This window comes from Esox lucius, chromosome 14, assembly GCF_011004845.1.
Source record: "Esox lucius isolate fEsoLuc1 chromosome 14, fEsoLuc1.pri, whole genome shotgun sequence".
In the NCBI taxonomy this organism is placed as follows: domain Eukaryota; kingdom Metazoa; phylum Chordata; class Actinopteri; order Esociformes; family Esocidae; genus Esox; species Esox lucius.
In genome coordinates, this window is record NC_047582.1 from 10262501 (window position 1) to 10288693 (window position 26193).

General features: G+C 48.5%; 1 protein-coding gene across 2 annotated transcripts in view; it reads left to right on the forward strand.

The window, feature by feature from the left end:
- Positions 1–25953, forward strand: part of tnksa (tankyrase, TRF1-interacting ankyrin-related ADP-ribose polymerase a) — a 79561-nt gene extending 53608 nt beyond the window's left edge. For both annotated transcript variants that reach the window (XM_013137070.4, XM_013137071.4), the window contains 22 exons: positions 3353–3447; positions 3613–3679; positions 4166–4352; positions 4505–4626; positions 4756–4847; positions 4944–5022; positions 6740–6911; positions 7538–7617; positions 8092–8237; positions 8605–8770; positions 10465–10684; positions 13428–13537; positions 15240–15428; positions 15697–15937; positions 16649–16728; positions 18219–18339; positions 18636–18733; positions 18957–19031; positions 20224–20329; positions 20416–20602; positions 23238–23394; positions 23507–25953. In XM_013137070.4, the coding sequence (XP_012992524.1) occupies positions 3353–3447; positions 3613–3679; positions 4166–4352; positions 4505–4626; positions 4756–4847; positions 4944–5022; positions 6740–6911; positions 7538–7617; positions 8092–8237; positions 8605–8770; positions 10465–10684; positions 13428–13537; positions 15240–15428; positions 15697–15937; positions 16649–16728; positions 18219–18339; positions 18636–18733; positions 18957–19031; positions 20224–20329; positions 20416–20602; positions 23238–23394; positions 23507–23593 (2877 nt within the window). In that variant the 3' untranslated portion in view covers positions 23594–25953. The remainder of the gene's footprint in view (positions 1–3352; positions 3448–3612; positions 3680–4165; positions 4353–4504; positions 4627–4755; positions 4848–4943; positions 5023–6739; positions 6912–7537; positions 7618–8091; positions 8238–8604; positions 8771–10464; positions 10685–13427; positions 13538–15239; positions 15429–15696; positions 15938–16648; positions 16729–18218; positions 18340–18635; positions 18734–18956; positions 19032–20223; positions 20330–20415; positions 20603–23237; positions 23395–23506) is intronic.
- Positions 25954–26193: the final 240 nt, after the last annotated feature.

A 26193-nucleotide genomic window follows, 5' to 3' on the forward strand; every position in this document is an offset into this window, starting at 1 on the left:
ATGATTTCCTCGTTAAGCTGGCTCTTGGCATCTTGTGCACATTTTGTAACCTTGGCTTTTTTGTTGGTCACATTTCATCCCCCCACACCAAGCTCCCATTGGGTCAAGGGTCGTGGGTGTGTGTTTGGGGTGGAGGTGAATGTCAGGATGTAGAACCCCGGCATATGAACCCTCTGCCCTGAGAGGTGTTCCTGATAACACTTAATTGCCTGTTTATTACCTGAAGCCGACACCCCCCCCGTCCCCTGCACTGTGACCTTACCCTGCCATCTCATAGCTTGAGTCACACCTCGAATCATTGTTTTGGACTCGGTTCATCTCCAGTCTATTTGTTTTTGCATTTTAGTAATATTGTTAAGACAGTCCCCTGATTGTGTTATCAGTGGAATGCAGGAAGTAATTGTCAATGTGTGTTGCTGCAAAATTCCCATTGGAAATGCCCCCCCCCCCCCCCCCCCCCCCCGTCATTATTCTCCAGTCACATACTTTTAGTCCCCCTGAAAGTATATCTGAAGGGGAATGGGCTCCAATCTCTCTTTCCTGTTAATTCACCGTCTGGTGGGGACACAATGTTTTCTACCATAGCCAGTCAATGCATGGGCTCCAGGCTAGCAGGCGTGTGTTCATTATATTGATGCTGTGCTGCTCCTTTGCCTGTTCGGGTGATAGGACGCCAATACTGCTCTGCCTTTACCACAATGCTTCTCTTCCTGAGTTGACCCTTTGAGTTGACCCTTTGGTTGGTTGTTTTGTCTGTGTTGGCTTGGCATCATCGGCCTCTTCATGACTACCCAGGATCACAGCAGTAGGACTGCCACCAAAACAAAACATTGAAATAAGTGCCGGCGGAAAGCACGCCGCCTTTGGGTTTCCTGTTTGTACTGCCTTTGTTGTATCTCGTCACGTCTTGGCTGTTGATGCTACAGCTCCCTACAAGACAGAAACGGCTGAGCGAGGGAGGCCTTTTACATGCAGCTTCAGTTTGCTGTTTCCTAATTGCACTAATGGTTTTCAATGAGGTGAACTGATATATTTTACTATTCAGTAGGAAGACTTAGCGATGAGATGCACTTGGTTAGGATATTCAAATGTGTACACAGGCACACAGAGCCTTGAGAACCTGTTCCCCTCCTTTTCTTTCTCCTCATTCTGTTGTTATGCACTTCATGTATAATTGATTGAAGAACGATTTGCCGTCAGTCTACACACTATCCACAATGACTAAGAGAAAACGCCTTTTAAAAATGTATGGCAATATATTGAAGAAAAATCTAATGTACATTTGTATTCTGAACCTTCATTCTGCACTTTGTAGAAGCACCTTTGGCAGTGATCATAGCTTTGAGTCTTCTTGGGTCTGCTGGGTTTGGTCTCTGATGCTCTGTCAGAGTGGTCATTGGGTTCTTGGGCACCTCCCTGACCAAGGCCCTTCTTGCCTGGTTACTTAGTCTGGGTGGATCCAAACTTCTTCCAATTTAATGACAGAGCCCACTGTGCTTCTGGGAGCTCTCATCGCTTTAGCACATTTTTTGTAACCTGCAAAAAAATTTATGTAATCAATTATAATTTAGAACTGAACAAAATGTGGAGAAAGGGATACTGTACACGCGCACACACACACACACACACACACACACACACTTGGGGTGTAACGGTTCACCTGACCTTTGATATGTGGGGTCACACTTACATTGATTGTTCTGTAGGAGTGGTCTTCAGAGGTTCTGGTGAATATTGAATATTTACAGTATTGAATATTTGCTGGTTGCTACAATATTTAAAATGCTGTACAGATCCTAAACTAAAATAGTATAATGCATAAACCCAATCTGCACCAATTTATATTCATTCTCCAAATTGCTTTTTTTCTGCTGAAATGAACCCCCCCTCCACTTACTGACTTGTGGAACACGAGATATACAAAGGAGTGAAGAATTGCTTATTGAGATAAATTGACAGGATCTGTCCGGCTCATGCTTGTCTAAGTCATGCTGTTGAATTGTCTATTTTTCAAGCCAGCGAGTGAGGCAAACATAACGGTATGGCTCACACGTGGAGCAGGCATGCAGAGACAGGCAGCCTAAATATAATAGCTCAAATTCTTTCCCACAAGGGAGTGATTCAGAAAATACATGTAAAAAACCCAACCGTGCTTCGGCTGCACAGAGAGCCTGTAGCTGCTAGGCCATAGATGAAAGAGGACTGGATGACGGTATCACAAGATTACAAAGTACCTCTGTCCATGTGACTGTCATTCCAGTCTCTCTGGAGATAAAATCCAGACCATTGATCTAACAACAATAGTCTAATTGCCTATTGCCTAACAACAATAATAATTAGGCCTGCTAGCTAACCCCTCTATTTTATTGACGGTTTATTAAAGACTTTATTGGGGGAGAGCTGGACTAACTCACTGCACGTCCAAAGTGTGTTATGGGCACAGCTGATTTATTTGGCAGTATCCAATTCAGTCGACATATGCCTCATTTACAGTGAATGGTAGGTTTGTCTGCGAAAACAACCTTTAAAGGCCACACAGCCTATAGCATGCTGTCTGGTTGAATTCTGTCCCGGTCATGACATTTTTCTATATTTTTATGTGTGTTGTTTTAGACTTTGCCAGGTAGGCCATTCTGTTGTCCTACTTATGCTTTGTCTTTGTTTAAAATAGCAGTTGGTTATCTGATAAGTACATCTAGAATTGTCTTAGAATTCTGGTGAGCTGCGCACCTAAATGTTAGTTTAGTGGCTTTTGTTAAAACATTTTGTTGTGTAATGTGCAGACTCAGTCTTCTGTGGATCCTCCAGTTTGTCTTTGTTAACCACAGAACTCCAGTAGTTGCTGAAGCACAAAAAGGATGGTTAGAAATATGCCAATTCAGGCTGTGTTTTTGAATGCCACATCCCATGATTTCAACGAGCTTGTTGTAAAAGCTGGAAATGGTTTTCTTCACGGATTAACCTACAACGCCGGCCAAAGCTGCCGGGTGGTGTTTCTAAACATGTGGGCTGAACCGGGCCTTCCCATACCGAACGGTTCAGTAGAAATGTGTGTACCGTTACACCCCTAACACACCCTCACAGAGCACTTCTGAAAACAAATAAACCAAAGTGTGTAAATCTGAAAGGGAATGGAAGCTGTCTCCACGCACCCTCTGTGATCTCACATCAGCCTCTCCACAGAGGCTTCAGACAGACACACTTTAATACGAAGCACTAAAGAAGGCCGCTTAACGCGCTTGCATCCAGCTCCAGCCCTGCAGGGAGTGAACCGTGATTTAGGGAGTGTCCTCTGATGTCCTTGCCCTGTTCTGATCATTGTCTCCCCCTCTCTCTCCATTCTCTCCTGCAGTCCACCCCGCTCCACCTGGCAGCCGGCTACAACCGGGTCAGAATAGTCCAGCTGCTGCTACAGCACGGCGCCGACGTCCACGCCAAGGACAAAGGGTAAGGGTTGGGGTCGTCCCCCGGTGTGACTGGGATGTGGCGTTCAGCCGGGCGCTCCGTCGGCCTCCGGGCCTAATGAACTCGGCCCATTTATTGCGCGCGGACGTGTCTGTTGGACGATGTTGTTCATGTTTTCTTCCCCCCTCCCCCACTCCGTGCCCTCAGAGGTCTGGTTCCTCTTCACAACGCTTGTTCCTATGGCCACTTTGAAGTCACGGAGCTGCTGCTGAAGGTAGGACCCTGTGTTGTGTTGTGGATGTGTCAGTCCCCAGAGGGGCGTGGTTTAGATCTGGGTACAAGAGGGTCCAATATGGCTTCCCAGCTCTCATAGTTCATGATAATATGGCTCGAACTCAGCGAGGAGCAGGGTTTAGCGTGTAGGTAATAGAGGTACTTTAAAGGAACACGCGAGAGGTGTTTTCTGAAGGTTTTGATCCTTAACAGATCGTTCCGTGTGAAAGGCAGCGCTCCTTTGAGGAGGTGTGTTTGCACTTGTGTGTGTGTGTGTGTGTGTGTGTGTGTTTGCACTTGTGTGTGTGTGTGTGTTTGCACTTGTGTGTGTGTGGGCGGGTGATGGGCCCTGTCATACACACAGTTGGTGCTTGATGTCAGATAGAACATCAGCGCCTGGCCCGACGCTCTCTTTGGACTTACGTCAAGGTTTGGAAACGCAACAGTCCGTACCGCTCTGAGCACCCACCCCCCTTGTTTCCTGCAGCACGGCGCGTGCGTGAACGCCATGGACCTGTGGCAGTTCACCCCTCTACACGAAGCCGCCTCCAAGAACCGCGTGGAGGTGTGTTCTCTGCTGCTGAGCCACGGGGCAGACCCCACCCTGGTCAACTGTCACGGGAAGAGTGCCGTGGACATGGCCCCCACGCCAGAGCTCAAAGAGAGACTCACCTGTAAGGGGAACGCAGGCCTGTCCATACACAGCATTGTACAGGCTCGGGGGGCGGACGTGGTCAGACCCGGTCGAGCCCTGGAGCTGCTAATAATGGAGGTGTTGTGGTTTGAATGTGAAGGTGTAACCCTGCTGGTTTTCCCCTGTGTCTAGATGAGTTTAAGGGCCACTCTCTGCTCCAGGCAGCCAGGGAGGCAGATGTAGCCAAAGCCAAGAAGACCCTTGCTCTGGAAATCATCAACTTTAAACACCCGCAGACCCACGAGACGGCGCTGGTGAGGCCATCTCTCTCTCTCTCTCTTTGGCTCTCTCTGTCTGTCTCTCTTTGGCTCTCTGGCTCTCTCTGGCTCTCTCTGGCTCTCTCTGGCTCTCTCCCTGACACAGTCTCTTCCCCTGTGCTGCAGCACTGTTCAGTGGCCTCCCCTCACCCCAAGAGGAAGCAGGTCACAGAGTTGCTGTTACGTAAAGGTGCCAACGTCAACGAAAAAAACAAAGAGTGAGTGTTTATCAGTCCGCCATTCGAGCTCTAGCTAGTCACAACTTTGTTTACTCAAACCTGTGTGTGTGTGTGTGTGTGTGTGTGTGTGTGCAGCTTCATGACCCCCCTCCACGTGGCTGCTGAGAGGGCCCACAATGACATCATGGAGGTGTTGCAGAAACACGGAGCCAAGGTAGGTTCTCCCCTCTACTCATCTTCTGTGCTGGACCTTAGCTGTTGGACTGAGCCCAGACCCTGGGACGCCAGATGTTTCCCTTCCCGAATAAATAAAGACACAGATCTTCCTTGGTATCTATCTGAAGTCAGCAGCCATTTCAGTTCTGTAACATTTTTAGCATCACTTAAAGCTACGACTGTACTCTTGGTCTGGGCCATTCAAGGTCTGGTTTTAAGAGCGTAATCTTAAGAAGGACTGGATCGATGTGTTCATATCCTGCCAGTCCCCCCCCAACCCACCCCCTGCAGATCACACCACACAGTCTGTCCTACGCTGACAGAACCTGGAGAACACTACGCTGTTTCAAAGCAGCGCCGCCACTAAAGAGAAACCCCTCGATAGCTCCCCTTGATTTTCAAGAATCAGCGGCGCGACTGTTGATTTTTTATTTATTTTTTTATTTCCATTGCTTTCTGAGGAAACGGCGGAGGAAAAAGACACGAGCGGCTCTTGGGTAGTTCTGACAGCGGTAGAGGAGCTCCCCTCACGCAGCGGCACTTTAACTGTCATGTCTAGCTTGTCCTTTGGAAGTCGTGAGTGCCGGTAGCTGTCCCGCCCAGAGGCCCAGTGCTACTTAGCTGGGTACGGAGCGTGACAAGGGAAGCAGGCAGCCAAAGTAAACAGCGGCACATCCCAGCCTTCCTTCCTGCCTGACCTGGTAACCCTTCACACAGCCTGTATTCAGAAAGCCGGGTTGGATCGCTGATAAACATCTACGTTGGGACGAGGTGGCCCTTGGGTAATGTGCGCTGTGCATGATGTCAGAACTGTACTGGCTGTGCGTTCGCTGTACCGTGGTGATGGTTAGCTGCGCACGTGACCCTTGTGTACGCCAACGTTCCCATCTGTTTCTCCGATGAGCCTCCGATGTTCCTTGTGACAGCCTAGCGCTGCTAACACTCACTGTAACACAGGATTTCATCACGCCGCTGCTCACGTTAGCCATAGAATAAGCTTTCAGATGATACTTGACCCAGATTGCAATTTGTAATGGAAGTTTTTTAGTTCATTCAAACAATGAGTCATTTCCCATTAATATTCCTATGTTCTTATGTTAGTGTGTCTGGATTATTTTCAGCTGTACAAATGCTGTGAAGAGCGTGGTTATTGTGAACAGGACTTATGTGACCTGGTGTCCTCTGCCTTTGATCCCCATGACCCGTTTCCTTTCAATGGCTGCCTGGTTTGTGCTTCTCATGTTTCTCCTGTTAAAACAGCATCCGACTCTATGCTTTGGGGCCAAATCCTAGCATTGTGAAGGGTTATCAAGCCCCCCTCGTTAACCCACACAGCCTTGTATTAGAGTTTTTCTGCGGCTGTACTCTGATCAGGGTGTCTTTGGAGACTGGCTCTGTGTGTTCTAAGCAGAGCTTTCCCTTTCATTGGAGTTGTATGATTGGTAATTAATCAAAACAAGGACATCCCAGCAGCTAAAAGAAACCGTCACGAGACTGAATAAATAAAGTTTGCACGTGCCTGCGCAAACAGACGCAAACACTCACACACGTCCACGCTATTCCTGTTAGTTTCTGCTTGGTGCTGATAGTCTCTGCAGCGCTCTGGCTGCTCGAGGGCTGGGCTGATTAATTCATGTTTGTGTTCATTTCAAATGGGGGAATTTGAGTCCTAGCACAGCTCAATCCCCCACTTGTCTCTCCTCCCGGCCTGCCAGATGAACGCCCTGGACACCCTGGGGCAGACGGCCCTCCACCGAGCCGCCATGGCAGGGCACATCCAGACCTGCAGACTGCTGCTGAGCTACGGGGCAGACGCCTCCATCCTGTCACTACAGGGCTTCACCGCCTCACAGATGGGCAACGAGGCCGTGCAGCAGATACTCAATGGTACAGAGAGACAGACAGACAGGCAGTGGGTTGGGAGGAAAGGCAGTGGGTGAGAGAGAGACTCACAGACAGGCAGTGGGTTGGGAGGAAAGGCCGTGGGTGAGACAGACAGGCAGTGGGTTGGGAGGAAAGGCCGTGGGTATGAGAGAGACAGACAGACGGGCAGTGGGTTTGGAGGAAAGGCCGTGGGTGAGAGAGAGAGAGAGAGAGAGAGAGAGAGACAGACAGGCAGTGGGTTGGGAGGCAAGGCCGTGGGTGAGAGAGACAGACAGACAGGCAGTGGGTTGAGAGGAAAGGCTGTGGGTGAGAGAGACAGACAGACAGGCAGTGGGTTGGGTGGAAAGGCTGTGGGTGAGAGAGACAGGGAGGGGCTGAGAGATGGAGTGAGTGAAAGAGAGATGGATTACTGAGTGAGTGGAAGAGAGCGATGGGTTGGTGACTTGGTGGAAGAGAGATGGAGGGAGCGAGCGAGTGAAAGGGAGGGAGGGAGTGAGGTAGAGAGTGAGTGAGAGCTAGCCGGAGGGGGGGAGCAAGATTCCATTGTGTTCATGCTGTTGGTCGGTCTTTCTGTCAGCTGGGGCTGTTAGCCTGGTTGGTGACTCTCATTCCTGTTCTCTGTCCTCCAGAAAATGTCCCAGTGAGGAACTCTGATGTAGACTATCGTCTCCTGGAGGCAGCTAAAGCTGGAGACCTAGACACTGTGAAGGTACGAGTCGTCTCCGAGTGTGGTCCTTACCGTCAGCCTAACGAACTGCTGAAACAGGCTTATAACACACCACCCATTGACATTTGAGCGGTTACTGCCTTTTCCAACTTCCTGCAAATCGCAGCGTGAACTCACTGAACTGCATCGCCTTTAACAACAGACACTTTTGAAAACTTGTTCGTTTCATCTCTGCTGATGTTGCCGGTTTGATCTGAAGTGGTCTTTGGACTTGGATCTCACACCAACACTGATTCTGCCTGCAGACTTGTGCTGTGGTCGGAATTGTAAACGATTGACTGTCTCTCTTTTAGGCTCTCCCTCTGTCTCTTTCAGTTTCTGTCTATGGGTGTGCATCTATTGCTTGTCTTTCTCTGCCCGTGTCCTGTCCTCTGGAATGTAAACCGCCTCCCATTTCCACCTCATCCAGGCTGTTCTGCCGGCAGAATCTAACCGTATGGTCTCCGTGTTTTGCAGTCGTTGTGCTCTCCGCAGAATGTGAATTGCCGGGACCTGGAGGGTCGCCACTCGACGCCGCTGCACTTCGCCGCCGGCTACAACCGTGTCTCGGTGGTGGAGTACCTGCTGCACCACGGTGCCGACGTCCACGCCAAAGACAAGGGGTGAGGCTATTCCCTTGGCGGCCTGCCGCTTCTCCTGATCTGGTTTTATGAGCTCAGGAGTGTGTCTGTCTTGTCTACCGTCGGCTGCCTCGGCGGTGCTTTCATCTTCTCTGCTCCAGATGATCCCGTCTCTTTCAAAGGTCTCTGTGTGCTGTTCCCTCAGGCTGCTCCAGTATTAGACACTTCAGAATAGAAGAGCCTTTCCTTCTAACCCACTCTTTCCCCTGCCCTCTATTCCCGCCCCCTTCTTTCTCTCCCCCTCACTCTCTCCATTCTTTGCTCTCGCTCTCCCCCTCCCTGTTTCCCCACCCCTTGTTCTCTCTCTCCCTCTCCCAACCCTTTCTCTCTCTGTCTTCCCTCTCTCCAGAGGTCTGGTGCCCCTACATAATGCCTGCTCCTATGGTCACTATGAGGTGGCTGAGTTGCTGGTGAGACACGGGGCGTCTGTGAATGTAGCCGACCTGTGGAAGTTCACCCCTCTCCACGAAGCTGCGGCCAAGGGCAAATACGAGATCTGCAAGCTGCTCCTCAAGGTTTGTCCTCCAAGTCCCTCGCCAGCCCGTCAGTCTCTTTATGTGTCACTGTGTTTCAAGGCCATTTACATAAGGTCTTGTAGAAACAGTTGAGTAATTGTGTTAAGAAGCTAAAGCCCTGTGGTAGTTAAACTCTTCATGTCTAAATAGCACACAGGAGCAACACTTGTGTTAATGGGTTATTTTCATAACACCTCTGGACACGATTACCTCACTGGCCAGGCATGGTTTGATTGTTGTTTTTATCTGATCAGGGTTAAGCAGGGCCTATTATATAGGTGTTCTAACACACAGAACGGTCTGAGCGTTAGAGCTGTTTTCTGAGCAGTTCTAAAACCATAAGGATCTGGGCGTTAGAGCTGTTTTCTGAGCCGTGGTAAAACCATAAGGATCTGGGCGTTAGAGCTGTTTCCTGAACTGTTCTAAAACCATAAGGATCTGGGCGTTAGAGCTGTTTCCTGAGCCGTGGTAAAACCATAAGGATCTGGGCGTTAGAGCTGTTTCCTGAACTGTTCTAAAACCATAAGGATCTGAGCGTTAGAGCTGTTTCCTGAGCTTTTCTAAAACCATAAGGTTCTGGGCGTTAGAGCTGTTTTCTGAGCTGTTCTAAAACCATAAGGATCTGGGCGTTAGAGCTGTTTTCTGAGCTGTTCTAAAACTATAAGGATATGGGTGTTAGAGCTGTTTCCTGAGCTGTTCTAAAACCATAAGGATCTGGGTGTTAGAGCTGTTTCCTGAGCTGTTCTAAAACCATAAGGATCTGGGTGTTAGAGCTGTTTCCTGAGCTGTTCTAAAACCATAAGGATCTGGGTGTTAGAGCTGTTTCCTGAGCTGTTCTAAAACCATAAGGATCTGGGTGTTAGAGCTGTAAGCTGAGGAGTTCTGACACCAGAAGGTTTTGTAGGCATTGACATACTCTGTCCCGTCCATGTGAGTAGAGGATAGGGTTGGCCCAAAAAAAAGCACTTTTAGTGTAGACCGCTATAATACACAATGATAGCGGACCAGCTAGAGGCCTACTACTAGTAACTGCGATGTTACTTCAGTAAGTTAGCTAGCAATTAAAAGGTTTACAAAACTGGTCATTTGTTTTCTTACCGGCTTCATGTCAAAGCATATATTCCTGTGAACCCTTGTCCATAGACTTCATAAAGGGTAAGGACACCAAAGTATGATTTTGTAATTAGGTTAAACTATCCTTTTAACCAGTTTTATTGAAACAGTACGTACAATGTCCTGCCCCTAGGCAGTTTTTAGACTGCGGAAATGAATGGGTTTCTGTCAGAAGAGAGCTCGTCAGTTTAGTTTCTGAAGAGTAGATTATTTTAGGGGCTATGTATATTATTTTTTAATCAAAGACACAATAGCCTCGTTGGTGTTTAAGCGACCATCAATCATAGGTTTTCTACCCAATCCCACAATACATTCTACCTGACTGCTGCTGCCAAAGGCATATAATCAAATAACTTTTAATTGTATTACTCCCATGCCTAATTAACAAGTGTGCAGTGCGATGCCATGGCAGGGAGCCCTTTACCAAAACACCGGAATCTAAGGACTGGTCTTCCTATTCCAAAATGTCCTAAATGTGTACGCACAAACAATCCCGTCTCTCCTAGGTTTCTTGTCGTCCAATGAAAGCTGTCCTTTGTGCCGTTAATATCAATCCACTGTGCACTGATTGTTCCTTTCAGCACGGGGCGGACCCTACCAAGAAGAACCGCGATGGTAACACTCCTCTGGACATGGTCAAGGAGGGCGACACGGACATCCAGGACCTGCTCAGAGGAGACGCCGCCCTGCTGGACGCTGCCAAGAAGGGCTGTCTGGCCCGAGTCCAGAAACTCTGCAGTCCGGAGAACATCAACTGTAGGGACACACAGGGACGCAACTCCACCCCCCTGCACCTTGCTGGTAAGACGGGACACAGGCACGGCCTTTTCTTTCCCAGTATGAAAACAGGCTTGAGCTGGGTCGATGTTAAGTTCCTCCCACTCTCCAGATACTGCTGTAGTATCCAGGGGAGGCTCAGCCCCTCCTACGGCATTTCTTTCATGTCATTATCACAGGATTTGGTTTTGTGAAGAGGCTGTTGAGCTCAGTAAGAAGTGGGACATCTTCAAACAAATATTTTCTTCACCCCTAAATCGTTTTCTTCCGTTTATGTCTTTTTCATTGTGTGTTTCCCTAAAGTTGACCTTTAACGAATATCAATGGCAGTACTGTAGATATAGTGTCCTGTGTGACATCCGTTGTATGTGGCCTACCCTCACAGAGACCAGCGTCTTCAGTGACATCTGTTGTATGTGGCCTACCCTCACAGAGACCAGTGTCTTCAGTGACATCTGTTGTATGTGGCCTACCCTCACAGAGACCAGTGTCTTCAGTGACATCTGTTGTATGTGGCCTACCCTCACAGAGACCAGCGTCTTCAGTGACATCTGTTGTATGTGGCCTACCCTCACAGAGACCAGTGACATCTGTTGTATGTGGCCTACCCTCACAGAGACCAGTGACATCTGTTGTATGTGGCCTACCCTCACAGAGACCAGCATCTTCAGTGACATCTGTTGTATGTGGCCTACCCTCACAGAGACCAGCGTCTTCAGTGACATCTGTTGTATGTGGCCTACCCTCACAGAGACCAGCGTCTTCAGTGACATCTGTTGTATGTGGCCTACCCTCACAGAGACCAGTGTCTTCAGTGACATCTGTTGTATGTGGCCTACCCTCACAGAGACCAGTGTCTTCAGTGACATCTGTTGTATGTGGCCTACCCTCACAGAGACCATTGTCTTCAGTGACATCTGTTGTATGTGGCCTACCCTCACAGAGACCAGCGTCTTCAGTGACATCTTTTGTAGGTGGTCTAAGGTGATTTAAAGTTGACCTTTAACGAATATCAATGGCAGTACTGTAGATATAGTGTCCTGTGTGACATCCGTTGTATGTGGCCTACCCTCACAGAGACCAGCGTCTTCAGTGACATCTGTTGTATGTGGCCCACCCTCACAGAGACCAGCGTCTTCAGTGACATCTGTTGTATGTGGCCTACCCTCACAGAGACCAGTGACATCTGTTGTATGTGGCCTACCCTCACAGAGACCAGCGTCTTCAGTGACATCTGTTGTATGTGGCCTACCCTCACAGAGACCAGTGACATCTGTTGTATGTGGCCTACCCTCACAGAGACCAGTGACATCTGTTGTATGTGGCCTACCCTCACAGAGACCAGCGTCTTCAGTGACATCTGTTGTATGTGGCCTACCCTCACAGAGACCAGCGTCTTCAGTGACATCTGTTGTATGTGGCCTACCCTCACAGAGACCATTGTCTTCAGTGACATCTGTTGTATGTGGCCTACCCTCACAGAGACCAGCGTCTTCAGTGACATCTTTTGTAGGTGGTCTAAGGTGATTTAGACCACTAGGTGTTGGAGCTGAAGGTAGTTGTGAGTAATAGGAGAGTTCCTCATGTGGAGGATAGTGTGGTCATTTCCGTGTGTGTTTAGCCAGATGGCCGCGTGCGCCCGGGGCAGGTCTGTGAAGATGGGAGTCGCTGGGTCAGTGAGAGGGAGCGACAGATGGGCGAGAGAGACGGTCGCAGGAGGTGACGGGGAACCGCCCCGCCCTGGGACAACGGTCAACAGCTGACCTGACACGAGCCTCACACCTCACCATGTTTTTTCAACTTTGCCGAACGCCAGTGCATGTACAGGCTTGTGTGGTGTGGGTCTGTCAGGCACTTCCATTGTGCCCATTCCGTAGTCACCCCCGTGCTGCAGTAGAGCCATGTCAGGTCTGTCGTTTTCCGAACACTCCAGTGGGTTGGCTATCTACCTCAGCAGAACATTAACTCCAATCAAACGTGCTGCTGGAGAGGTGTGTGTGTGTGTGTGTGTGTGTGTGTGTGTGTGTGTGTGTGTGTGTGTGTGTGTGTGTGTGTGTGTGTGTGTGTGTGTGTGTGTGTGCGCGCGCGCGCGCCGTCTTATTCACCCAGCGAATGGCTAAGCAGAGAATTAACAGACCAATCTAGGAAATTTGATTAGCGGTTTCCTCATTACCGACACAGTGAGAGAAAGTGTCAGGGAGTGCAAGATACACACACACACACACACACACGTTGAGAGCATCAACTCTGGGCTGCGTCTAATAATGAGAGTATTAATTAGACCATGTCCTGGAGGGGAGGTGATGGAGAGGGCCAGGGAGGAATGGCATGCTGCTCTCTCTGCAGACGCTTCCCCCACTCCACAGACCTCATTTCACCATTTCTGCTCAATTTCTCACATTAAATTGCTGCAGTGGCGTAGGGTCAACCCTGCTATGAAGCGGAGCTTGTTTGACAGCCTGATAGAATACTGACGAGAGAGGGAGAGAAACACGAAAGGGGGAGAGGGATAGAGAGATGGAACAGAGAGGAGGAAGAGAGAAAGGGGGAGCGAGAGAGAGGGATTAAGATACCATTTGTCAGATGAAACGCTGATCCCCGTGGGTGCCAGCACAATCCTAGTATGTGACGACTAAAACGCACCATTTTCACGCGCCGTTCAGTAGAAACCCACCGTTTCTGGGAGTTTTGTTCTGACTGAGTCAAGCGATACGAGCACATTCCTGCGTCTGCATATTGACTTGTGTGCTTCTGTCCCTCTCCCCAGCTGGCTACAATAACCTGGAGGTAGCGGAGTACCTGCTGGAACATGGAGCGGACGTCAACGCCCAGGACAAGGGCGGCCTCATCCCCCTCCACAACGCTGCTTCCTATGGGGTGAGCGGCACCTCCTCACCCCCCTCGTCTCCCGCCCACAGAGCACAGGCCCTAAATGTATCAGGCCACTGTATCAGTCTTAACACCGGGACGCTTGGCCTTGTGGGACAACTGCCAGCTGTCAGTACCGCTGTCCACACCCCACCCCCCGGAAACACACGCTTTCGTGTGTGTGTGTGTGTGAGGTGTCCGGTGAAAGTCCTCCAAGACTGAGGCAGCTCATAACGTTTTCAAACTACACTGCGTCTGATCATTCATTTAGTGGCAACAGTAAACATTCATTTTGATACGATAGCAGACTGGTCCCACAGGGAGTTGGAGGGGATACAGTATCAGTGAACCCCATCTCTGTGCAAACCGAAACCAGCCAAATAACACTCTTAACCACCACCCAAATCTTCTCCCAACCGGAACCAGAAACAACCCCAGTGATTCTCTGCCCTCTGAGATGACCTGGCTGGCAGGCGTGAGGACATTTGTTAAGCTAATAAGCAGAAGAAATGGCAGTTGTTTATGTGCTTCTTCATTCCAGCAGTAGTCCGTGACCCTGGGGATGTGATTAGGGCCAGACGGAAGCCCTGAACAGACTACTGCTTACATAACAGTCCCGGCTGTTTCAGCTGGCTCTGAGTCCGGACCAGTGTCCCTATGGCATGCCTTCCGACACCCCCCCCCTCCTGAACCAAGTGTGGAGTTTTGTGTTGATACAGTAGGAGGTCGTCGGGTCGGCTGCTCGCTGGCGGGCCTTGGCTGAACTTCGCGGGGCCTGGACGTCTGGGTTCTGGTCTGTTTGTGGTGATGAATGTCAGTGGGCTGAGCTCAAACACGCGGAGATGATTACAGCGTAATGGGACTGGGCGGGCGGGTACTCGCTGGGTCGGCCAGCCGGCTGAGTAGACCACGTCCAGAACTCCGGCCCACTGGATGGATGCGTTGCGGCCCAGTGAGGGCGGCTTGGCCCAGTCTCTCTGCACCGCCATGGCGCCAGAGTTCACGGACGCTTTCAGGAGGAACACAGTAAAGGAGAAACATTGCTGGCATTGCCTCCGCTAATGATCTCTGATAGGTGGTGGTTTAACTTTTCTCTTTTAATGAGTGAAGCTTTTGAGTCATGGATTTAACTTATGCACTTTTTTGTCCATTGAATTATACATTTTCTTAGTCATACTTTGAAACATTTCTCTCTTCCTTTCTTTTTTTGCGTAATAGAATACGTAATAACTTTGCACTTTGTTGTTGTCGGCGTATCACCGAGACAGTTTTTTTTTTTTCCCTCAATGTTCAATTGCTTGTCTTGAATGAGCCGTACTAATGGAACCGGATTGGTCCACCAGAATAACAACACAGCAATGTGTTTAAAGCATCCCCACAAGAAACCCTCCAATCGTCTGATGTTTGTGGGCTGTAGACACGTCAATATCAAAACACTATATCCACAGATACAATCATAATGGGAAACCTATCCGACTGTGTGCTTTTTAGATTTATCTTGTTTTAGTCAGTTGGCGTTTCATACCTTTATACTCGTAGTAGAAAAAATAACCTGGCACACTGTAGTTCATTTTGGGGGGCGATCAAGAACAAATTCAGCTTCGAGATTGGCTTCCTTAGACCAGGAGAAAACAAGTCATGTGAAAAATGAGGTGTCACTATATATCCCTTTAAGATGGACCTCAACAGGCTCTTGTTGTTTCTCCCCCAGCACGTGGATATCGCTGCCCTCCTAATAAAGTACAACACGTGTGTGAACGCTACAGATAAATGGGCCTTCACCCCGCTACACGAGGCGGCCCAGAAAGGCCGGACTCAGCTGTGTGCTCTGCTTTTGGCCCACGGAGCTGACCCTACGATGAAGAATCAGGAAGGACAGACTCCACTGGACCTGGCTACGGTACGCACGCACGCACACACATACACACGTAATTACCTCAGGTAATGGCTTCCCACAAAGTCACTCTGTCCTGTAATACAGTAATCCCCAACCGTAGCTTGCTGTGCTCCCCTTACTGATTTGAATCTGCAGATTTTGAAGTCATTAACGTCAGGCAATTAGAGTCGTCCTTCAGATGAACGCACTCGTTGGTTTACCATGTAAATGAGCTTGTTTTTCCGAGTAGCCTCATTACGCCCCCCCCCGTTTCCGGTCCCCTCCCTCTCAGGCCGACGACATCAGAGCGCTGCTGATCGACGCCATGCCTCCGGACGCCCTGCCCAGCTGCTTCAAGCCCCAGGCCACGGTGGTCAGCGCGGCGGTGGTCATCTCTCCGGCGTCCACGCCGTCCTGCCTGTCGGCGGCCAGCAGCCTGGACAACCTGGCCGCGCCCCTCAGCGAGCTCACCGTGGCGGGGGCGACCGGGCCCGCCGACGGCGCCTCCGGGGCGGAGAGGAAGGAAGGAGAGGGTATGCACAGGCCCACGTAGATGACTTAGAACCGTGTCCACACCGTGCTGAGGTGGTTCCGCTGTAGTAACCAGTCTTCGCTCTGTAGTAACCAGTCTTCGCTCTGTAGTAACCAGTCTTCGCTCTGTAGTAACCAGTCTTCGCTCTGTAGTAACCAGTCTTCGCTCTGTAGTAACCAGTCTTCGCTCTGTAGTAACCAGTCTTCGCTCTGTAGTAACCAGTCTTCGCTCTGTAGTAACCAGTCTTCGCTCTGTAGTAACCAGTCTTCGCTCTGTAGTAACCAGTCTTCGCTCTGTAGTAACCAGTCTTCGCTCTGTAGTAACCAGTCTTCGCTCTGTAGTAACCAGTCTTCGCTCTGTAGTAACCAGTCTTCGCTCTGTAGTAACCAGTCTTCGCTCTGTAGTAACCAGTCTTCGCTCTGTAGTAACCAGTCTTCGCTCTGTAGTAACCAGTCTTCGCTCTGTAGTAACCAGTCTTCGCTCTGTAGTAACCAGTCTTCGCTCTGTAGTAACCAGTCTTCGCTCTGTAGTAACCAGTCTTCGCTCTGTAGTAACCAGTCTTCGCTCTGTAGTAACCAGTCTTCGCTCTGTAGTAACCAGTCTTCGCTCTGTAGTAACCAGTCTTCGCTCTGTAGTAACCAGTCTTCGCTCTGTAGTAACCAGTCTTCGCTCTGTAGTAACCAGTCTTCGGTCTGTGTCGTTTGTCCAACAGCCATCCTTGACATGAACATCAGCCAGTTCCTGAAAAGCCTGGGGTTGGAGCACCTGCGCGACATCTTGGAGAGGGAACAGGTAAATGCACGTATCCTGTCCGTCTCTGTCAGTCACTCTTGCGGTTGGCCAAACATACACACTTGTGCCTCCCACCCACTACGTTAGACCAGCAGTCTGTTCCGTCCTTCAAATGTTTCCCCTCTCTGTCTGTCAGTGTTTCCTGCCTCGTTCCTAGAGACCAATGATCTCAGACCGTGTTGTCCAGGTTAGGCTTCACTGTGCTGCCAGGCCAGCCCCCGCCTCCCCCCCATCCTGCAGAGGAGACAGCCCCCCTCCCTCTCTCAATCTATGTCTCCTGAGTAGCTCCCTCTAGCCTCCAGCGGGTGGTTTAGGCTGACCTATTCATCCTAGTGCTGATTGATTTCTGGGCTCCCCGCGGGCCAACCCGTGGCGACGTGGTCTTGCGAGGCGCCGTGCCGAGCGGAACATTGTGGTGGACGTGACTGGGCCACGGAGGACTCTCATTTCCACATAGACGAGTGGAGGTTCCCCGCGGCCGGGGACGTGGAAAGCGGAGGGACGAGAACAGCCGGCCCGGGGGCTCCCGCGGCGTGTTCGGAATGGGAGCAGCCGGGGAGGGGCGTCACCGGAGACAAGTTACCCGAGGGAGTGTCGCCGCTACCGCTAACATGTTCTGTCACTCCAATGTGACCTGGAGCCTACAAGTGGTTTGTTCCGTTTCCAGATGGATTGGTTCCTCTGCGTTCTTTCTTCATTATCACGTCAGTTTGTGAGTCACACATCTGGGGGCATTGCTTTTAACCCAGACGGTGACTACCACGGTGACCAGTGTGTGACAGAACCGTCAGACGTGTGCCGAATAACCAAAGAGATGCTCTTTGAGCCAGGGAGTTTTTCAGAGAGGAGCGTACAATCAGCCTAAATGTCTCCAACGCATGTTTACAATCCCCACCCCCCACACTGACCGCTGCTCCTCCATTCAAACTCCACACCCCACAATATAAAGGGGCTGGAAACATTTGTTTCATTTGTCCATGGTGGAAAGTGGTTTCTGGATGAGCTGGGAAATTGCTTTGTGTGAAGGATAGACATGCTCCTGTGTTGTTCAGTGAACATGGGTTTCAGTAGTGAGTCACCTGTTAAAATCTCTCCGTTCTCCTGGCTTACTTCAGCCTCTCAGTGGGTGGAGCTTACTGCACTGGCCGGATGAGTGAGGGTTTACACCAAAAGGAAGGGGCTTGAAGTCTGACTCACAGCTTGATTTGAAATGAATCACAGTATGCTGCAACTGGTAGAAATATCAGAGGCCAGAAAGTAGTTTTATTGAAAGAAGTAAAACATGGCATTGAAAAATAAGAGTAAATAGATGCGGACTGACATTTCGAACTACTATTAGTCATTTTTGAATCCCAAATCTGGAGTCGTCTGTGATTTCTATCCCGGTGTCACCTTCTCTTGGTTGTGTATTTTGGCTAACCGCTCTTATTGGCTGTGTTCAGGAAATTCAATGTCTCAATGATGTGCCTGTGTGTTCTGTTCCCATGCAGATTACTCTGGACGTCCTAGCCGATATGGGCCACGAGGAGCTGAAGGAGATTGGGATCAACGCTTATGGTCACCGTCACAAACTCATCAAAGGCGTCGAGAGACTCTTAGGAGGACAGCCAGGTCAGAGCAGCAGCCAGCCTGATCGCATCACATCCACGTTCCCCTGGTCCTAGCCCTATTCATGGGATAATCAAGCACTTTCTTACATGGCGGCATATTCAGAAGAGACTTATAATAAATAATAGATGACACGTCGCTGCTAACCCACACCTCATGTCTTTCAGTAGAAACCCATATACCTAGAACACCACCCACACCTAATGTCTTTCAGTAGAAACCCATAACCCTACAATTCCCCCCACAGCCCTCCACTGCTCGACTGTTCATCTGTGTTTTTCTGTGTTCCTCTGCTACAGGCGCCAACCCATACCTGACGTTCCACTGTGCCAGTCAGGGGACGGTTCTCATTGACCTGGCCACTGACGATAAAGAGTTCCAGTCTGTAGAGGAGGAGGTGTGTAGCCTCCAATTAAGAATCACAATACAGTAATATTAGTAGTTTAATAGGATCTGTGCGTTGTGTACTCTATACTTCTATATCTGTCTTCAAATCTGTTGACACGTGGTGATCGGGCCAAAGGCACCGGATCCGTGCCTAAAATGGACTTCCTTAACAGACGTAATCTACCTGAACCCAAAGCTTCTGTTGTGACGGTTCTGTTTGACCTTCCGTTCAGTTGCAAAGTACCATCCGAGAGCACCGAGACGGAGGCAACGCGGGCGGAGTCTTCAGCCGGTACAACATCCTGAAGGTGAGTCTGAGGAGACGCCGTCCCTCGTGAACACGACAACCCTGGTTTTCACCAGACTACTCTTTCCTCTTCATTAACTCCCACATCTTTCTACCTTACTAGGCCGTAAAAGTCGGTGGAGCCCTCTCCCGCTAGAATGAACAATATGCATCTTCTTGCAAATAATTGATGCACTCGTCTGTCACAAAGCGAGCCGTGGCAGGGAAACACTGCTGGTCTGACCGAAGTCTTCCTTGGGGAGGGAGGAAGAAAGACTCCCCGTTTTAATTGGCTCTAGTGAATTTGCGTGTATAATCGAATACAAGTGGTAACAGTAATTGTGAATTTGTTTTGCGTAACTATTGTTTTCTGCCGTTTATTTATCTCTGTGTTAAAGGCAGAGTAGGATCTCCTAGAAACCTTTGCCCTGCGTCAGTCAAGCATAGTTCCTTCAATACCGTCATGTTGAGTAAACAGACATTGTGTTTTCCAATTAAAATGAATCTGATGTTAGAACCACTTGAGTTAGTCATTTGTCCCTAGGGATGGGTTGTTCGCCAACAAACTGCTTTTTTCAGCAGGTCTTTTTAGGTGAGTTAGGAGTTTATTTGCTTGGGTAAGAGCCGTTTCTTTGGCTCCCTGATTGGCTCACTGCTCTTTTTGCTCATTATCTGTGACTGCAGATAAATTGTGAAAACGTTAGAAGAAGAAGGTTAATCCTTCCCGCAGGGCGTGAAGAAGGCTCATTCCCAGTCCAACATATGACAAAAGAAAACAGATAAAGGGTTATAAAATCTAATGGAACCTTTTTGGTATATTTTATGTAAAGCCTACTGATGTAATTAAAGTAGAAAATGGAGTAGTCGGGGGCTATTGTACCAAAGCCCCTGTTTTAAGGGGCTCACTCCTGGGTGATAACCCTACTGGGAAACAGAGGAGTTGAAAAGAAGCCTGGAGGTCAGAACACTGAGTAGTGTTGGTTTTTCCCCCCGTTAAACCCATGTTCTGTTCTGTTATTTGCAAAAGTCTTAACACACCTACATACTAATTTTCACCACCAGTTGATAACAAATTCAATAATGTATTTTTGTAATTGTCTGTGTGGTCATTTCGAACCCTTTCTAAGGAAGCCGTCTTGTTGTGTGGATGACAGTGGGTAAGGTCTGTTGTGTCTTCAGCTCAATAAGTCTGCCTGTCTGTGTTCTGTCTGTAGATCCAGAAGGTGGTGAATAAGAAGCTCAGGGAGAGGTACTCCCACAGGCAGAAAGAGATCGCTGATGAGAACCACAACCACCATAATGAACGCATGCTCTTCCACGGTAACACCCACCCCTCTGCCGCTCCCCTGTCATTTCTGGAGACACGTGCTCTCCTCTTATGATTGATCTTCCTCCTCCTCCGCCAGGATCCCCGTTCATCAACGCCATTATCCATAAGGGTTTTGACGAACGGCATGCCTACATCGGGGGCATGTTTGGAGCGGGCATCTATTTCGCTGAGAACTCGTCCAAGAGCAACCAGTACGTTTACGGGATAGGAGGGGGCACGGGTTGCCCCACACACAAAGACCGCTCCTGTTACATCTGCCACAGGTACGTCCCCTAGACGGCGTCAGTCTGGTCTGCAGGGTGTGTGTGGGTATGCGTGTGGTTGTATATATACTCACCTAAAGGATTATTAGGAACACCTGTTAAATTTCTGATTAATGCAATTATCTAATCAACCAATCACATGGCAGTTGCTTCAATGCATTTAGGGGTGTGGTCCTGGTCAAGACAATCTCCTGAACTCCAAACTGAATGTCAGAATGGGAAAGAAAGGTGATTTAAGCAATTTTGAGCGTGGCATGGTTGTTGGTGCCAGACGGGCCGGTCTGAATATTTCACACTCTGCTCAGATTTTCATGCACAACCATTTCTAGGGTTTACAAAGAATGGTGTGAAAAGGGAAAAACATCCAGTATGTGGCAATCCTGTGGGCGAAAATGCCTTGTTGATGCTAGAGGTCAGAGGAGAATGGGCCGACTGATTCAAGCTGATACAAGAGCAACTTTGACTGAAATAACCACTTGTTACAACCGAGGTATGCAGCAAAGCATTTGTGAAGCCACAACACGCACAACCTTGAGGCGGATGGGCTACAACAGCAGAAGACCCCACCGGGTACCACTCATCTCCACTACAAATAGGAAAAAGAGGCTACAATTTGCACGAGCTCACCAAAATTGGACAGTTGAAGACTGGAAGAATGTTGCCTGGTCTGATGAGTCTCGATTTCTGTTGAGAAATTCAGATGGTAGAGTCAGAACTTGGCGTAAACAGAATGAGAACATGGATCCATCATGCCTCGTTACCACTGTGCAGGCTGGTGGTGGTGGTGTAATGGTGTGGGGGATGTTTTCTTGGCACACTTTAGGCCCCTTAGTGCCAATTGGGCATCGTTTAAATGCCACAGCCTACCTGAGCATTGTTTCTGACCATGTCCATCCCTTTATGACCACCATGTACCCATCCTCTGAAGGCTACTTCCAGCAGGATAATGCATCATGTCACAAAGCTCGAATCATTTCAAATTGGTTTCTTGAACATGACAATGAGTTCACTGTACTGAAATGGCCCCCACAGTCAACAGATCTCAACCCAATAGAGCCTCTTTGGGATGTGGTGGAACGGGAACTTTGTGCCCTGGATGTGCATCCCACAAATCTCCATCAACTGCAAGATGCTATCCTATCAATATGGGCCAACATTTCTAAAGAATGCTTTCAGCACCTTGTTGAATCAATGCCACGTAGAATTAAGGCAGTTCTGAAGGCAAAAGGGGGTCAAACACAGTATTAGTATGGTGTTCCTAATAATCCTTTAGGTGAGTGTATATATGTGTGTGTGGGAGTATATATATATGTATATATATGTATGTGTTTGTGTGTGTTTGGGGAGGGGGGGGGTGTATACAGTGGGGAGAACAAGTATTTGATACACTGCCGATTTTGCAGGTTTTCCTACTTACAAAGCATGTAGAGGTCTGTAATTTTTATCTTAGGTACTCTTCAACTGTGAAAGACGGAATCTAAAACAAAAATCCAGAAAATCACATTGTATGAAGTTTGTATGAAGTCTGAAGTTTGCCAATGACCTTCTGGATGATCCAGAGGAGGAATGGGAGAAGGTCATGTGGTCTGATGAGACAAAAATGTAGCTTTTTGGTCTAAACTCCACTCAACATGTTTGGAGAAAGTAGAAGGATGAGTACAACCCAAAGAAAACCATCCCAACCGTGAAGCATGGAGGTGGAAACATTCTTTGGGGACAACATTTTTGTCTCATCAGACCACATGACCTTCTCCCATTCCTCCTCTGGATCATCCAGATGGTCAATGGCAAACTTCAGACGGGCCGAGACATGCGCTAGCTTGAGCAGGGGGACCTTGCGTGCGCTGCAGGATTTTAATCCATGACGGCGTAGTGTGTTACTAATGGTTTTCTTTGAGACTGTGGTCCCAGCTCTTTTCAGGTCATTGATCAGGTTCTGCCATGTAGTTCTGGGCTGATCCCTCACCTTCCTCATGATCATTGATGCCCCCCGAGGTGAGATCTAGCATGTAGCCCCAGACCGAGGGAGATTGACCGTCATCTTCAACTTCTTCCATTTTCTAATAATTGCGCCAACAGTTGTTGCCTTCTCACCAAGCTGCTTGCCAATTGTCCTGTAGCCCATCCCAGCCTAGTGCAGGTCTACAATTTTATCCCTGATGTCCTTACACAGCTCTCTGGTCTTGGCCATTGTGGCGAGGTTGGAGTCTGTTTGATTGAGTGTGTGGACAGGTGTCTTTTATACAGGTAATGAGTTCAAACAGGTGCAGTTAATACAGGTAATGAGTGGAGAACAGGAGGGTTTCTTAAAGAAAAACTAACAGGTCGGTGAGAGCCGTAATTCTTTCTGGTTGGTAAGTGGTCAAATACTTATGTCATGAAATAAAATGCAAATTAATTATTTAAAAATCATACAATGTGATTTTCTGGGTTTTTGTTTTAGATTCCGTCTCTCACAGTTGAAGTTTACCTATGATAAAAAATGACAGACCTCTACATGCTTTGTAAGTAGGATAACCTGCAAAATCGGCAGTGTATCAAATACGTGTTCTCCTCACTGTGTGTGTGTGTGTGTGTGTGTGTGTGTGTGTGGTGTTCGACGGGTATTGAAGGTTGGGTTGTTTGTGCGTTTCAGGCAGATGCTGTTCTGCAGGGTGACCCTCGGTAAGTCCTTCCTTCAGTTCAGCGCCATGAAGATGGCCCACGCCCCCCCCGGACACCACTCCGTCATCGGCCGACCGAGCGTCAACGGACTGGCCTACGCCGAGTACGTCATCTACAGGGGAGAGCAGGTCCGTACACGAGCCCCTCAGTAAAAAAAAAAACATCCCTGTGCCTTTTTGTGGCGACGGGCGCTTGGCCCGGTATGTTGGTCAGAATAACTCCTCCCACTGTGTTCCTCAGGCATACCCCGAGTACCTCATCACCTATCAGATCCTGAAGCCAGAGAGCACGCCGTCTCCCGCGGCCGGAGCAGAACAGAAGTCCTAGTCCGGACTCAACCGGACCAACACCCACCACAGAGAGCCGAAAACACTTAACGCATTCTGGGCTGAGCCGGGAGGAACCCCAGCCCCTTAACCCCCACACCTATGGAAAGGTCATCTCCACACTTGTTGTTTTAAAGTTGGATCTCATTCACTCTAAATGACCAGTTCTGATCAACATCTACTCGTTTGTTTCCCATTACTTTTTACTTTTTTCCCAGACCTTTTTGAGTATTTACTTCTAAAATGTTGCCTTCACAGGGAAATCTCTCGAGTTGTGTTGTCTCCACCTAGTGGCCGTGTGTTGTCTCCGCTCATGGTTGCCTTCGTTGTCACTGGCAACAGCCATGCGGAGAGAACCCAGCATATAAAGGTTAGGTTCTGTCAGATGCAGGCTATTGGTAACAGTTAAAGTTTGTGACGGGGACTCCAAGCTCATTGGATAACAGTTAAGTTTATTGACGGGGACTTAAAGCTCATTGGATAACCGTTAAGGTTAGTGACGGGGACTCCAAGCTCATTGGATAACCGTTAAGGTTAGTTACGGGGACTCCAAGCTCATTGGATAACAGTTAAGGTTAGTGACAGGGACTCCAAGCTCATTGGATAACCGTTAAGGTTAGTGACAGGGACTCCAAGCTCATTGGATAACCGTTAAGGTTAGTGACGGGGACTCTAAGCTCATTGGATAACAGTTAAGGTTAGTGACGGGGACTCCAAGCTCATTGGATAACAGTTAAGGTTAGTGACGGGGACTCCAAGCTCATTGGATAACAGTTCTGTTCAGAGATGAGGACTTATGCCAGTCTGTTTTTACCAGAATGTCCACTGCCCCAGTGAGGCTCCTATAGCTGTTGCCCAGGAAGGTAGAGATCAGGGTGGCTGAACTAGCAGCCTCCCTCCCAGCCCTGTCCTCCACAAGCCTGGTAGGGGAAGCTACAGTATACACACCCTGGACCCACGTCAGTGGATCTGAAAAGACAACCTTAAGTTTCAGCTCACTAATATTTGAAGCAGGAACTCATCAAAATCACTCCTAAACTACACTTTGTGTGTTGTGTATTATTTTACTGTGATGTTTTCATGATTGTTTTACTCTATTGTTTAGACTACTTTTTTTTTTTTATTGATGTGTACTCTAATGGGACCATGTCACAACACCTGGTTATTTTTTCAAGCCTTTGTATTTAAGCTGAGATATTCCTTTCTGGGACCTGGATTTGATGGGAAGTCCTCTGAAAGGTTTCAGACTGGGAACAAACAGCAAGTTGGACTCGAATGGCGTTCTATGAAGATGTAAACGCGCTATGAGAAATATATGATCGTGACTCTTACTATTCTTGTTATTATTATTATAACATTACTTGCACAAAAAACACAGAAAATATGACATTTCATGACCATTACCCATCCAGTCAGTCATCTTTTAATGGATTTGCACTTTTAAACGGGAATGATTTTTAAGTTATTTGAAAATGTATTGAAAATAACATTTAAAAAATGTCCAGTATTGTACAGTGGGAAGCGGACGATGCCTTTGTATAGCTCACCATGTTGTTAGAGTGGAAGAGTAAGGAGTAGGCTTTATGAGTACTGTAAACCAAGTGGGGATTTTGGATCTTCTATTCTTTGGGCTTTTTTTTCTGGGGCAAAGTAGATTTTTTTTGGTTTAGTGAGACGCATTTGTACCCACTTAAGATTGTACGTATATGAAGATTTCTCAACTGTGTTTCAGTCTTTTCTTGGCCCCTACAACGTCCTTCGAAGTGCTCGGCCGTCTCCGAGAACTAAACAATAGTGTCTCTTTGTTCCCACTGGATTTGTCAGCCGTCCTCTGGGAAATAATGTTGCAGTGAGCGAAGCGGTCTGACAGGGCTGCCAGTGCTCTGGGCAGAGTCTCTCTAGCTGGAAGTCATCAGTGTCCTGCCAGTGTGGTGCTGGGCTGTCCCCCGCTACTTCAGAGATCCACTGCTATCAGCACTCTGTAACGGCCTGCGCTCCCATCTGAATGTTAACTCATCTGTTGTTACACCATATGGAACCCTAGTCCCTACATGGTCCACTTCTCATCATTAGTGCCCTACTGGCCTGCTCATAGGGAGTGCGCTATGTAAGGAGTAAGGGGTATTTCGGGATGTAACCATTTCGCCTTCCTTCAGACCAACAGCACCTAGAGAGCCTCATTGCCTCTATCTACTTCCTACTACACTTATCTTGTTTTTCAACCGTTCATTTTGTTTTCCTGGTGCTGAAAGATCCTGCATTGATGAAATACTTACTGTCTTGTTCGACAGCTGATCTGCCGTCTCATGTAACCCCCTCAGTCTTGTAAAGTCTTAATAAAGTACATCACTGTTCACATCCGACCAGCGTCTTAATCCCAGCTCTTTTTCTCACAATGACGTATTTTACTGATGATTGTTTTTGGGTCGAACAATTAGACTGATTGGCTTTTGCTGAATTTAACTGAAGTGCCCAGTGCCAGAGCAGGGCTTTGTATTGAATACAGCTTATTTTTCTTTTGGCCTAACCGGGCACACAGACACTGTAGGTTGAGTGTTCACTATACACTTAGAGGGCTTTGCATTCCTGTATAGGGAAATG